This window comes from Caretta caretta, chromosome 18 (assembly GCF_965140235.1).
Source record: "Caretta caretta isolate rCarCar2 chromosome 18, rCarCar1.hap1, whole genome shotgun sequence".
In the NCBI taxonomy this organism is placed as follows: Eukaryota; Metazoa; Chordata; order Testudines; family Cheloniidae; genus Caretta; species Caretta caretta.
In genome coordinates, this window is record NC_134223.1 from 3,128,814 (window position 1) to 3,143,307 (window position 14,494).

Here is a 14,494-nt window from a genome sequence, read left to right on the forward strand (position 1 = left end):
ACAACATTTTGTCTAATGGTTCCATCTTCCCCAGCTGTTGCTACATATAAAACGATGGGGTCTAAATTAGCTGTTACCACTCAAGAAAGAGATCTTGAAGTCATTGTCGATAGTTCTTGGGAAAACATCCACTCAATGTGCAGCGGCAGTCAAAAAAGTGAACAGAATGTTGGGAATTGTTAAGAAAGGGATAGATAATAAGACAGAAAATATCATATTGCCTATATATAATTCCATGCTACGCCCGCATCTTGAATACTGCATGCAGATGTGGTCACCCCATCTCAAAAAAGGTATATTGGAATTGGAAAAGGTTCAGAAAAGGGAAACAAAAATGATTAGGGGTATGGAACAGCTTCCGTATGAGGAGAGATTAATAAGACTGGGAATTTTCAGCTTGGAAAAGAGACAACTAAGGGGGGATATAATAGAGATCAAAAAATCATGATTGGTGTGGAGAAAGTAAATAAGAAAGTGTTATTTACTCCTCATAACACAAGTACTAGGGGGCACCAAATTAAATTAATAGGCAGCAGATTTAAAACAAACAAAAGGAAGTATTTTTTCACACAGTGCACAGTCAACCTGTGGAACTCCTTGCCAGAGGATGTTGTGAAGGCCAAGACTATAACGGGGTTAAAAAAAAAACTAGATACATTCATGGAGTATAAGTCCATCAATGGCTATTAGCCAGGATGGACAGGAATGGTGTCCCTAGCCTCTGTTTGCCAGAAGCTGGGAATGGGCGACGGGATGGATCACTTATGTTCTTATGTTCTTAAGTTCCTTCCATCATTACTGAGTTAAAACCCCACGCCTTGCACCTCTAGTATTTTTAGCATGGTCTATATATTGTCTGTGATTCTGATATGTTGATGATCTCTGAGAACTAGTACTGGACAAGGTAATTTAGGGTTCTTGGCTGGGATTTCCAAATCTGTCTAGGGGATTTGGATGCCTGGGTTGCCATGGGAATTGGGAATCCAAATCCTGGCTGCAGCTTGGAGAATCCCAGCCCTCATCTTTCTAGTGTATGAAAGACTGTGGATGTGACTCATAACAGATGCTGCTGTTGAACAATTGCAGATGCTGAAAAGCCACGAGGAGAAGGTTGAAGTACTTGAAAGTAAATTATCAGAGGAGAGAGATTGGAGAAAGCAACTTGCATCTGACCTTGAAAAGACGCAGAAAGCTTTGAAGGCTGAAAAAAAGGTATTGAATGGCCGGACATGTGTTGTAGTGTGAAGCTGTTCTCTTGGGGAATGCTTACTAATTCTACTGTATTCTTGAACTAGATGGCCACCTCCGTCTTTCTAGAAGACCCCACAACGTTCCACATATAATTGTGCTTGTCCTTTAGTTAAATACCCATCTCTATCAAACAGACATTTCTGAAGGTCTCTTCAGGTTGCTTTGAATACAATTGTTTACCATGGCTTTCCTCGTCCCCTCCTCTGACTTTTTCCTCCATAATTTATCCCGGGTCTACAGCACATCTTATTTTTCCTTTCAGTCAATGATATAAAACAACAGCAAAAAAACTTTGCTGCCAAATAGAATTCTGCTGGACCAAGAAAAACAAACTGAAGTCAGGTAGAGCGTCCTGAAAGCCTGGAGCCCAGAAATTGCAGAGGACTAGATTTTGGACCCCTTACTCACCCTGATGAGCACTTATTGACACAGTATTGCTAGAATGTCTCCTATTTATACATCCAAGGACCGTGGCTCTTTTTGTCACACTATGCTGGTGTCAGTGTGAACTATGTTCTTTGTTTCTAGATGTATGACCTTGCATTTGGCTGTATTAAAACATAAGAACGGCCACACTGGGTCAGACCAATGGTCCATCGACCCCAGTATCCTGTCTTCCGACAGTGATCAGAGGGAATGAACAGAACAAGACAATTATCGAGTGATCCATCCCCTGTCATCCAGTCCCAGCTTCTGGCAGGCAGAGGTTTAGGGATGCCCTGGCATGGGGTTGCATCACTGAGCAACCTGGCTAATAGCTATTGATGGACCTATCCTCCATGAATTTATCTAATTCTTTTTTGAACTTGTTATAGTTTTGGCCTTCACAACATCCCCTGGCAACAAGTTCCATGAATTGATAGTGCATTGTTTGAAGAAGTACTTTCCTTATGTTTGTTTTAAACCTCCTACCTATTAATTTCATTGAGTAACCACTGGTTCTTGTGTTATGTGAAGGGATAAATAACACCTCCCTATTCACTTTCTCCACCCCATTCATTATTTTATAGCCCTCCATCATGTCCCCCCTTAGTCGTCTCTTTTCTAAGCTGAACAGTTCCAGTCTTTTTAATCTCTCCTCATATGGAAGCTGTTCCAGACCCTAATCATTTTTGTTGTGATTCTCAGTACTTTTTCCAATTCTAATATATTTTTTCTGAGATGGGGTGACATCCAGGTGTGGGCATACCAAGGATTTATATAGCAGCATTATGATATTTTCTGTATTCTTAGCTATCCCTTTCCTAATGGCTCCTAACATTCTTTTAGTTTTTTTAACTGCCACTGCACATTGTGCAGATGATTTCAGAGAACTATCCACGATGACTCCAAGATCTCTTACTTGAGTGGCAGGGGCATGTGACATTCCCCTCTGGTGTTATCTGGACAAGTGATCTGCTAGGCCACTCCAATCCTTGACTCTGGGAGCCAGCCTTACCCTGCTCTGCTGCGAGAACCCCACTCCTGGGCTGTTCACGCACAGCCTCTGGCATGTAAGCTGCTCCCAGCTACTTGCAAACAAATAACACTAGCCAATATCTCCGATCCCAGACGCAACCCTAGGAACTTCCGTCTTGCAGTGTCCAGTTATGGACACAGCAAGCTAATATAAGTGTCAAATTAACAAAGAAATTTATATGTTCCAGGCTTGTTATCCCAAGGGGAAACTCTCTGACATGCTTCAAACCAAATGCACTGCTTCAGGTAGAATAAACAAACAGATTTAACTATAAAGATAGATTCTAAGTGATTATACGTCAAAGCATAACAAGACAGATTTGGTCAAATGAAATAAAAGCAAAATGCATTCTAAGCTGTTCTTAACACTTTCAGTGCCCTTATAAACTTAGATGCTTCTCATCACAGGCTGGCTGGTTGCTTTTCAGCCAGGCTCTCCCCTTTGGTCTGTGCTTCAGTCGCTTGGTGGTGGTGGTGTCTGTAGATGTAGGTGGAAGAGAGAGAGAGCATGGCAAATATCTCTCCCTTTTATCATGTCCTTTCTTACCTCTTGGCTTTGCCCTCCCAGCCCCATTCAGAGTCAGGTGAGCATTACCTCATTGCAGTTCCAAACTGACCAAAGGAGGAGGGGTGACTCACTTGAGAGTCTAACAGATTCTTTTGTTGCTGCCTAGGCCAGCGTCCTTTGTTCCTGTGAGGCTGAGCTGGGTTTGTCCCATACCTGCCCTGATGAGGTGTGCACTACCTCTCTGCTCTTGTAGAGTATTTGTCTGGGCTTGCTTTAAGCCGTGAGGATACATTTTCAGCCTCATAACTATATACATGAAATTACAACCTATAACATTACTATAACGTTACGGTAACAATGACTACTGTAACATCACTATAACAACAATGCTCAGCGCATCATTAGCCTTCTGAAGACACCCGACATGACAAACTTTGCATTGGATACCACACAATCATTTTCTAAAGATGAACATGGGAGTGTAGGGTGTTCCCCCAAGGTACAGAGTATCACAGCATGTGCAGGAATTTAAATTTCACCACTTTTGTGGGTGCACCGATGAGGGGCGCAGAACTCCTCTGCAGGAGGGAGACGAGCAAACTCCTCCAGCCCAGGAGCCCCAGCAAGGGGCGCAGAACTCCTTCTGCTCCTGAGCTGCAGCAGGGAAAGCACTCGCTGGAGAAGTTTGCTCTCCCTGCCGGAGCCCAGGAGCAGGAGGAGTTCTGCACCCCTTGCCGGGGACCCCAAGCCGGAGGAATTCTGCATCTCCCGCAGATTATTAGGTGGGGCCTGCCCCTGTTAAGTGGTAACAATCATAGAATATAGAATATCAGGGTTGGAAGGGACCTCAGGAGGTCATCTAGTCCAACCCCCTGCTCAAACCAGGACCAATCCCCAACTAAATCATCCCAGCCAGGGCTTTGTCAAGCCTGACCTTAAAAACCTCAAAGGAAGGAGATTCCACCACCTCCCTAGGTAATGCATTCCAGTGTTTCACCACCCTCCTAGTGAAAAAGTTTTTCCTAATATCCAACCTAAACCTCCCCCACTACAACTTGAGCCCATTACTCCTCGTTCTATCATCTGCTACCACTGAGAACAGTCTAGATCCATCCCCTTTGGAACCCCCTTTCAGGTAGTTGAAAGCAGCTGTCAAATCCCCCCTCATTCTTCACTTCTGCAGACTAAACAATCCTAGTTCCCTTCGCCTCTTCTCATAAGTCATGTGTTCCAGTCCCCTAATCATTTTTGTTGCCCTCCGCTGGACGCTTTCCAATTTTTCCACATCCTTCTTGTAGTGTGGAGCCCAAAACTGGACACAGTACTTCAGATGAGGCCTCACCAATGTCGACTAGAAGGGAACGATCACGTCCCTCGATCTGCTGGCAATGCCCCTACTTATACAGCCCAAAATGCCGTTACCCTCTTGGCAACAAGGGCACACTGTTGACTCATATCCAGCTTCTCGTCCACTGTAACCCCTAGGTCCTTTTCTGCAGAACTGCTGCCTAGCCATTCGGTCCCTAGTCTGTAGCGGTGCATGGGATTTTTACATCCTAAGTGCTGGATTCTGCATTTGTCCTTGCTGAACCTCATCAGATTTCTTTTGGCCCAATCCTCTAATTTGTCTAGGGCCCTCTGTATCCTATCCCTACCCTCCAGCGTATCTACCTCTCCTCCCAGTTTAGTGTCAACTGCAAACTTCCTATGGGTGCAGTCCACGCCATCCTCCAGATCATTAATGAAGATATTGAACAAAACCGGCCCCAGGACTGACCCTTGGGGCACTCCGCTTGATACCAGCTGCCAGCTGGACATGGAGCCATTGATCACTACTCGTTGAGCCTGACAATCTAGCCAGCTTTCTATCCTCCATATAGTCCATTCATCCAGCCCATACTTCTTTAACTTGCTGGCAAGAATATCGTGGGAGACCATATCAAAAGCTTTGCTAAAGTCAAGGAATAACACATCCACTGCTTTCCCCTCATCCACAGAGACCATTATCTCATCACAGAAGGCAATTAGATCAGTCAGGCCTGACTTGCCCTTGGTGAATCCATGCTGACTGTTCCTGATCACTTTCCTCTCCTCTAAGTGCTTCAGAAGTGATTCCTTGAGGACCTGCTCCATGATTTTTCCAGGGACTGAGGTGAGGCTGACTGTCCTGTAGTTCCCTGGATCCTCCTTCCCTTTTTCAAAGATGGGCACTACATTAGCCTTTTTCCCATCGCCCGGGACCTCCCCCGATCGCCATGAGTTTTCAAAGATAATGGCCAATGGCTCTGCAATCACATCCGCCAACTCCTTTAGCACTCTCGGATGCAGCTAATTTAGACCCCATCATTTTGTACGTATAGTTGGGATTCTGTTTTCCAATGTGCATTACTTTGCATTTTCAACATTGAATTTCTTCTGCCATTTTGTTGCCCAGTCACCCAGTTTTGTGAGATCCCTTTGTAGCTCTTCACAGTCATCCTAGGACTTAACTATCTTGAGTAATTTTGTATCATATGTAAACTTTGCTATTCACTATTTACCTCCTTCTCCAGATCATTTATGAATATATTGAACAGTGCTGTCAAGTAGCCGAAAGGACTTGGTTTTACCTCTGTTTATTGCATTGGGGAGACCATTACTAGGATACTAAATCCAGTTCTGTGTCCACACTCTAAGCAGGACATTGACAGATTGGAAGAGGGTTTAGTGAAGAATTATAAGCATGAGAAGAGACAGTTCAGTCTATTTTGTGGAAGAGGAAGTTAAGAGGTGACTTCGGCCATGTCTGTACGTACAGCACGGCAGCTGTACAGATACAGCTGCGCCGCTCTCCCATTGGCCTAAAAAACCAGCTCCACGAGCGGCAGAAGCTATGTCAGTGGGAGAAGCTCTCCCGCCGACATAGCATTGTGCACACGAGCACTTATGTCAGTTTAACTTCTCTTGCTCAGTGGGGTGGTTTATTCACACCCCTGAGTGACGTAAGTTATGCTAACATGGGCTGTAGTGCAGACATAACTGTGCTCATGGTCTGTTGGTACCTACATGGGGAGAAGAGATAGTAGGGGACAGAGCAAGATCTAGTGGTTGAAGTTGAAGTCAGAAAGATTCAAACTGGAGGTAAGACAACTTTTTAACAAGGAGGGTAACTAACTATTGGAACAGCTTCCCAAGGGCTGTGTAAACTCATCTCTTGGAGACTTTACATTGAGATTGCATGTCTCGCTAAAAGATCTGCTCCAGTTCAACCTCCAGGGTAACTTACTTAAGGCAGGTCTACACTTAAAACGCAGCATCGGCAAAGCTGCAGTGCTTAAGTGAACATGCTCCTACACCAATGGGAGAGCGTCTCCTGTCAACGTAGTTAATCCACCTCTGCAAGAGGCAGTAGCAAAATCAACAGGAGAAGCTGTCCTACTGACATAGTGTTGTCTACACCAGGGGTTAGGTCAGTATAACTATCATAGAATCTCAGGGTTGGAAGGGACCTAAGGAGGTCATCTAGTCCAACCCCCTGCTCAAAGCAGGACCAATCCCCAATTTTTGCCCCAGATCCCTAAATGGCCCCTTCAAGGATTGAACTCACAACCCTGGGTTTAGCAGGCCAATGCTCAAACCACTGAGCTATCCCTTCCCCCCCCATGTTGCTCAGGGGTGTGGATTATTCACACCCTGACCTGAGCAACGTAGTTACACCAATATAAGTCTGGTTTCAGAGTAGCAGCCGTGTTAGTCTGTAACCGCAAAAAGAAAAGGAGGACTTGTGGCACCGTAGAGACTAACAAATTTATTTGAGCATAAGCTCACGAAAGCTTATGCTCAAATAAATTTGTTAGTCTCTGAGGTGCCACAAGTCCTCCTTTTCTTTTTGCCAATATAAGTCTGTAGTGTGGACCTGGCCGTAGTAGTTTGCAGTGTTGTTGTAGCCTTGTTGGTCCCAGGTTATTAGAGAGACAAGAGGTAATATCTTTTATTGGACCAACTTCTGTTGGTGGGAGAGACAAGCTTTGGAGCTTTGGAGCTACCCAGAGATCTTCTTCAGGTCTGGGAAAGATGCTCCCAGTCTCACAGGTGAACACAAGGTGGGACAGATTGTTTAGCATAAGAAGTTAACACATAATGTAAGTCAGAGACCATTCAAGCTGAAGTGGCCAGTTAACAACTTTGTAGTCAAAGGACAAAAAAAGGTGTGTGGAGGGGTGGGGGACAGTGGGTTACAGATTGTTGTAATAAACCATAAATCCAGTGTCTTTATTAAGACCATGATTTGTAGTGTCTAGCAAAGTTATGAATTTGAGCTCCCAGGCTCATCTTTTGACGGTGTTGTGCAGGTTTTCGTTGAGGCGATGAGGTCAGATATGGAGTGATCGTTTTGTGAAAAGTGTTTGCCCATGTGTGACATGGTATTTTTGTCTTTTATCATTTTCCTATGTGAGTTCATTTGAGAGTGTAGTGATTGTCTGGTTTCACCCACGTAGTTGTTGTTTGGGCATTTAGTGCACTGGATGAGTTTCACCACATATTGTGATAGGCATGTGTCAGACCCCTGGATCTTGAGCAGTGTTTTGTGGGGGGTATTGATCATCACAGCAGTGGAGATATGTCTGCTGGTTTTGCATCTGTTGTTCTGGCAGGGTCTGGTGCTGCTTTGAATTGGTGGGTCTGTGGGGAGCTTGCTTCTGCTGATGATCTTGGTGAGGTTGGGGGGTTGTTTGAAGGCCAGAACAGGGGGTTTGGGAAAGATTTATTTCAGGATGTGGAGCACATCGAATATGGGTTGTAGCTGTTTAATGATACCCCGTATGAGTTCCGGTGTGGGGTGGTAGGTGATTGAAGAGTTTGGGTTTTTTTCCATGTTCACCCATAACAATTTTACATTCAACAATACACATTTTGTTCAAACCATGGGAACAACCTTGGGTACTAGGATGGTTCCCCAGAATACCAACTTCTTCATGGTTGTATGCAGAGTTGATGTAGCCAGGTCAGTCCCAGGATATTAGAGAGACAAGGAGGGTGAGGTAATATCTTTTATTGGATCAGCCTCTGTGGGTGAGAGAGACAAGCTTTTGAGCTTCCACAGTGACCTGAAGAAGAGCTCTGTGTAAGCTTGTCCATCTCACTAATATGGGCCCTCTTCTTGGGCCATCTTGAGGAATAATTTTCTGGACAAATGTGCCACGAAACCAATGATACACCTGAGGTACATCGATGATATTTTCATCCTCTGGACAGACAACCTAAACTCCCTCATAGACTTCCACCAGAACTTCAGCAATCACCACTTGTCCATCAAATTCTCTCTAGGACACTCCCAAACCAGCATCAACATCCGGGACACCACAATCAGCTTCAAAAATGAAATCCTACAAACCACTATATACAAGAGATCCATGAATCACCACACTTACCTTCACAGATTCAGTAACCATCCCAAACCAGGGACAGTGGAGCCTTCCCAAAAGTGAGGGAACCAGGGCCCCTGCCTGCTCTGTGGCCCCACCCGTGTCCCTCCTCTTCCCCCAAGGCTCTGCCCTGGCGAAGCCAGAAGCCAGAGTGGGGCCAGGGAGCCCAGGCCCCTCTAGCTGCCTGGGGTGGGGGGGCTCCCCACAGCTGTTCGTGCAGCTCTTACCCCGACCCAGACCCAGCCAGGGGGGCGGGGCCTCGGAGGCGCAGACCAGCCATGGTAAGTGCCTTCCAGGCAGCTGTGGGGAGCTACAGACCCTCCATCTGCCCGGGGCTGGGAACGCAGGGGGCAGGGACATGGGCCAGGGGCTGCTCTCAGGCCCCCGCACCATGGGCAGGTGGAGGGTCTGTCGCTCCACACAGCTGCCTGTGCTCCCCAGCTGGGCTATGCTTCTGGCCTGTCCGGGGTATGGGCCTTCGGGGGGAAGAGGAGAGGTGGGGGGCGGGGCCTGTGCTGAAAAGTGGGGAAAGCCATGGCCGCCCACCCCATTCTGGCGCCCCTGTCCCAAGCACTAAGGCCATGTCTATATTTGCAAGCTTACAGTGGCACAACTGTACCCGTGCAGTGCCACTGTAAGATCGCTCATGTAGCTGCATTATGCCAACAGGAAATAGCTCTCCTCTCGACATACAAAACCAGCGCCGCTAGCCGCCGTAGCTATGTCGGCCGGAGGGTGTCTCCCACCACTCTAGCGCTGTACACATGAGTGCGTGTGCCAGCAAAACTTATCTCGGCTTTTTCACACCCCTGAGCGACAAAAGTTTTGCCAACATAAATGCTAGTGTAGACATGGCCTAAGAAATATGTTATCCTCTGCCAGGCACTCAGATACCACAGAATGTGCTCTGAGGAGAAAGCCTGGGATACACACCTTACCTGCCTTCACCATCCAGGGACACTCGACCAGAGAAGTAGATCGCAGCATGGAACAGGCCACTCAAATTCCCAGGAGAACCTGCTTCAACCCTCTGAATGCACAGCCCTAGTATAGTATTTACGGTCAGAGCACGAGGGTTTAACTTTGGATGGAATGAACAGTCTATTATGGGTATAACCTGTATCTGGGGTAATGGTTTGAGATTATTCATTTAAATCTTCGTCAGAACACAGGAGGAGCACCTGATCGTTGGGGCAATATCTTTTTTCCCGTAAATCAAAGGAAAACTAAGTAAACGATGTGTTGTTAACCAACAACATGCAAAGCCCTTTGGAACTTGCTTTTTCCTTAAATACAAGAAATTATTAAATATCTAAATAGACAAATGACTCTCATTTAATCTGTGCCTAGAATTAGTGATATGCTTCTTTGACTAACTCCTTTTTCTTTTTAACCAGGAATTACATAATTCAAAGTCAGAGCTCATGAGTCTTTATAATGAGCTCCAGAATCTCCGAGGTGCGGCAGAAGAAAGAGATTTCCTTAATGTAACCCATGAGAAACTACAGCAAGAAAATACTTTATTGGAAACAAAGGTGAGAATTTAGTGAGATCAGTAGTCTTTCAGTGTTCCATTGACTGACACTGACAAAATCTGACAATTTTCACTTCTCAAAAAGGGACAGGACAGTACATGGATAGCAAGATTATTCAGTTACAGTAGTTAATGCCAACAAATTTGGGAAGAGATATTAAATTTCATGCCTCCGAATTTAAGCCAATCTCTGACTACTGGGGATTAGCAGGTATTTTACACCTTCCTCTGAAGCGTCTGAGTCTGGCCACTCTGAAAGACAGGAGACTGGGTTAGACGGACAATGGGTCTGATCCAATCCAGCAGTTCCTGTGTTCCTAAGCACTCTTTATGTTCTCTGAGTCCTTCATCTCCACCTCCTTCTCCAACTATTAGCTTTGCATCTTTTTTCACGGTCTCACGTGCTGGCTCTGTTATTGTCCAGTGTAATTTCATTAATTCACAGTGAAAGTGTCAAGCTCCTATCTCTGTGAGAGACCTTCCTAGTGAACTAAATTTTACCATCATTTGTTGATTTTTCCCTTGGGGAAATTGAAACAAAGTATTTTGCTGCAGGTCCAGTTGACCCAAATTTGAAACATTTCAATTTGTCAAACTGAATCAAAATGTTTTGTTTCGGGTCAGTTCAACACTAATCTGTGTCCATCTGTGCTGCTACAGTGCCTCATGGGAGTTGTAGTTTGCATGCCTCAATGCCTCATCTCCTATGATGCACCATGGTCATAAGACTCCTGTGGTGCACCAGCGTGTCCAGAGCCTGGATTTGTTAATGCTCTGGGAATGCTGGGATGTCCATCTCTTTTCTCTGTGCATTTGGGATGACTGGTAGTTGGGAAAGAGGTGGCAATCATGCTGAGGAGATTGGCCAGGAGACAGATATTATTCTGTTGTGTGTTGCAGTCTGTTAGCTAGTGTGTGCATCAGCAGATGTTTTATGACTTTACTTTGTACTTTGTATTTTAAAATTTGTAATATACCTAGAGCTGTAGATAAGCAATAAGGGTACAAATCCAAATAGACAAATGTGATTTTATGGTAGAGCTTCCCTTGATATATGTGTAAACTGCTCACTGATTTCCCATGCACAGTATTGCAAAATATTGAAGAAATATGGGGCATTAGGGTAATTTAGACTTTATATTGCAGATTTACAAGTTTTCTTTAGTTGAAGTCACTAGACTTTCTTATACCCCATGAAAGATTTCCATGAAATCATAGAAAATCAGTCTTATGACATTTACAAGTCTGACTTTACAGGTCTCTGAGCTCTCACAGGAATGTGAACAGTTAAACCAGCTTGTAGTGAATCAGAAGACAGATGAAAACTTTTCAACAAGTGAAAGGAAATATAAAGAGCTTATGACTAAAGCAAGAATATTGGAAGAACAGATCCAAATCCTGGGAGGAGAGAGAGACCAATTATGGTAAATCTTAATAGCACCCTCTGTGTTTTCTGCATTTTATCTTCAGTGACTAACCTAGAAATGTTCAGTTTTTTTAAAATCTTAGCGCTTGTTTTTATAAAGTGCATGAATGAGAGATCAGCAGATGCCTTTTTTTCTCCTATTCCAGCTCAAATATTCAGCTGTCTTGCACTCAGGCTTTTGCTGAGCCCGAGTCTTCTCTGTCATACACCTGTAAATCTGGAGTAACTGATTTATTTCAGTGTTGTTACTCCAGATTCACACCTGTGTAAATGTGAGATTGCTCTGGCCCTTTCGGAACACTTTTATTTTAGTTCCCTTCTCAGCTTATGCAAGCTTGCTTCGAAATTGATTGTAATTCACACCTGTTTGTAGTAAGTACAAGTTCTGCCTGTGGACCCTCTGAAACAGAAATAAGAGTCTCCATAACATAACTAAAGGAGTGAATTGCCTCAGATTTAGTTTTTCCAGCGCAAGGGCTAATCTACACTGGCAACGCTAAAGCGCGACCGCGACTGCGCTTTAACATGGCTTGTGCAGTCACAGCAGAGCGCTGGGAGAGAGCTCCACGAGCGGTGTAGCTACCAGCACTGGGAGTGCGGCTTCTAGCGCTGGGGCACTGTTTACACTGGCGCTTTACGGTGCTGAAACTTGCTGCGCTCAGGGGGGTGTTTTTTCACCTCCCCGAGCGAGAAGTTGCAGCGCTGTAAAGTGCCCGTGTAGACAAGCCCCAAGCCTCTGGGTGAAATTCACCCTATGTAGAACTATTAGCACAAGGCCTGTGAGCCGCTTGAGAGCTTCAGTGGTGCCTAGGCATATTGCTGATCCTTTACAATGGTGAATTTCACCTATCATGAGTAATTTGACTGAAGTTTGTTTGTTTGGGTTTTTTTACTATTTTTACATCAAGTACCAAGCTATTAGAGAGCAACAAGAAAACAGAGGAGTTAGAAAAGCAGGTGAAGGGGAGCAATGAAGAAAAACAACTGTTACAGGAAGAAAATGCTCAGCTAAGACAAGACATCCTGGCTACAAGGGAACAATTTCACAACAAGATAGAAGAGGCTGTAAGCATTAAATCTGAGATGAGCCAAGAGACCCAGCCTCTCAACCCCCGGAGCTCTGAATGTAACACAGCATTAAACATGAGCATTAAACAGGTATGAGAGCCCCTTACAGTAAGTGCCACTCCTCCATTTTGAGTGGTTTAACCAGTGTAGGGGCATAAGCTGGATAAAAAGTGAACTTGAACAGTGAAATAGTTTTTATCAGCCAACAAGCCACTGCAACATCATTGCATGCTGCGGAGAACTGATTAATTTACCTGGGTAAAATACATATATAAAAAAACAAGTAATTAACCAATTTCACTTTCCCATCTTCCTATATGAAGCTTCATAGATTAATAGATTTAAAGGTAGAAGGAACCATTTTGATCATCTGGTCTGGCCTCCCACTTAACCCAGGACATAGACAATAATTTCTACCTTAAGCCATAACTCTTGTTTGAGCTAGAGCATATCGTTTAGAAAGAAAACCAGTCATACTTTAAACACTTCAAGTGATGGCGAATCTACTGCATCCCTAGGTAAGTTGTTCCAGTGGTTAGTAATCCTTACTGTTAAAAGTTTGTGTCTTTTCTCTTGTCTAAATTTGTCTAGCTTCAGCTTTCAAACATTGGATCTTGTTATGCATTTTTTCTGGTAGATTAAAGAGCCCTCTGCTATCAGAAATCTTTTCCTCATATAGGTGTTTGTAAGTGGTGATCAAGTCATCACTTAACCTTCTCTTGGATAAATTCACTTGATCAAGCTTCTTTAGTTTCTCACTATTAAGGCAGGTTTTTCAGACCTCAAATTATTCCTGTAGCTCTTCTCTGAACCCTTTTCAAATTTAGAAAAGCCTTTTTGAGGTGGGGACACAGAATGGGACACAGTATCCACTAATAGTCTCTGTGACGGGTTGGACCCCCCACCCCTGCATCTGGGATGCCACCTGATGTACTGGGGTTTCACTGAGCCCATCTGCTCCACTAGCCTAGGCTCCCTCTCCCTGTTTTGCTGAATCAGGCTCTCCGGCCTCTGGCAGCACACACACACAGGTGGGGATGCACCAGCTGTAGAATCACACAGAGTCTGCAGGCAGCTCTCTATGAGAATACTCAGCTAGGAAGTTGCCCAGCAGTCAAGTGCACACCCCCTTTGGGGAGTTAACCCAAAACAATACTGTCTTGCGCTGTATAAAAAAGTCTACACAGCGCAAGCTCATAAAAATTTGCCCTCTCCCTCATTGTGGAGAGTGATATTCACAGCTTCTTGCTCCCTGCCCCAGATATGAATTGCACAAACTGGGTTATGCTGTAAACAAGAAATAAGTTTATTAACTATAAAAGGTAAATTTTAAGTGATTATAAGGGATAGCAAACAGAACAAAGCAGATTACTAAGCAAATAAAACAAAACACAATACCAAGCTTAAGATCTTAAAGAGACTGGTTTCCAGAAGTAATTTCTCGCTCTAAATGTTGATTTTGGGCAGGTTGCAGAAATTCTTGAAGGTTAGCTACCCTGCTTGCAGCTTAAATCTTCAGGTATCTTATTCACAGACCAGATCCCCTTTCCAGCCTGGGTTCAGTACTCCTCCCACTTTCCCTTTGTCCTTGTTCCTTAGGTCTTGTCTACACGGCCATTTTACAGCGCTGCAACTTTCTCGCTCAGGGGTGTGAAAAAACACACCCCTGAGCGCTGCAAGTTTCAGCACTCTAAAGTGGCAGTGTAGACAGTGCACCAGTGCTGGAAGCTACTCCCCTCATGGAGGTGGTTTTTTTATAGCACTGGGAGAGCTCCATGACAGTGCTTTAATGTTGCTAGTGAAGACGTGCTCTTAGGTGTTTCCAGCAGTCATCCTGGGTGGGG

General features: G+C 44.6%; 1 protein-coding gene across 9 annotated transcripts in view; it reads left to right on the forward strand.

The window, feature by feature from the left end:
• Positions 1–14,494, forward strand: part of CCDC30 (coiled-coil domain containing 30) — a 132,528-nt gene that overhangs the window by 79,694 nt on the left and 38,340 nt on the right. For all 9 annotated transcript variants that reach the window (XR_007353275.2, XM_048824887.2, XM_048824879.2 and 6 more), the window contains 4 exons: positions 1,087–1,212; positions 10,020–10,157; positions 11,414–11,580; positions 12,491–12,740. Coding sequence is in view for 8 of the 9 variants with exons in the window: in XM_048824887.2 (XP_048680844.2) it covers positions 1,087–1,212; positions 10,020–10,157; positions 11,414–11,580; positions 12,491–12,740 (681 nt within the window). In the remaining variant the exon portion in view is untranslated. The remainder of the gene's footprint in view (positions 1–1,086; positions 1,213–10,019; positions 10,158–11,413; positions 11,581–12,490; positions 12,741–14,494) is intronic.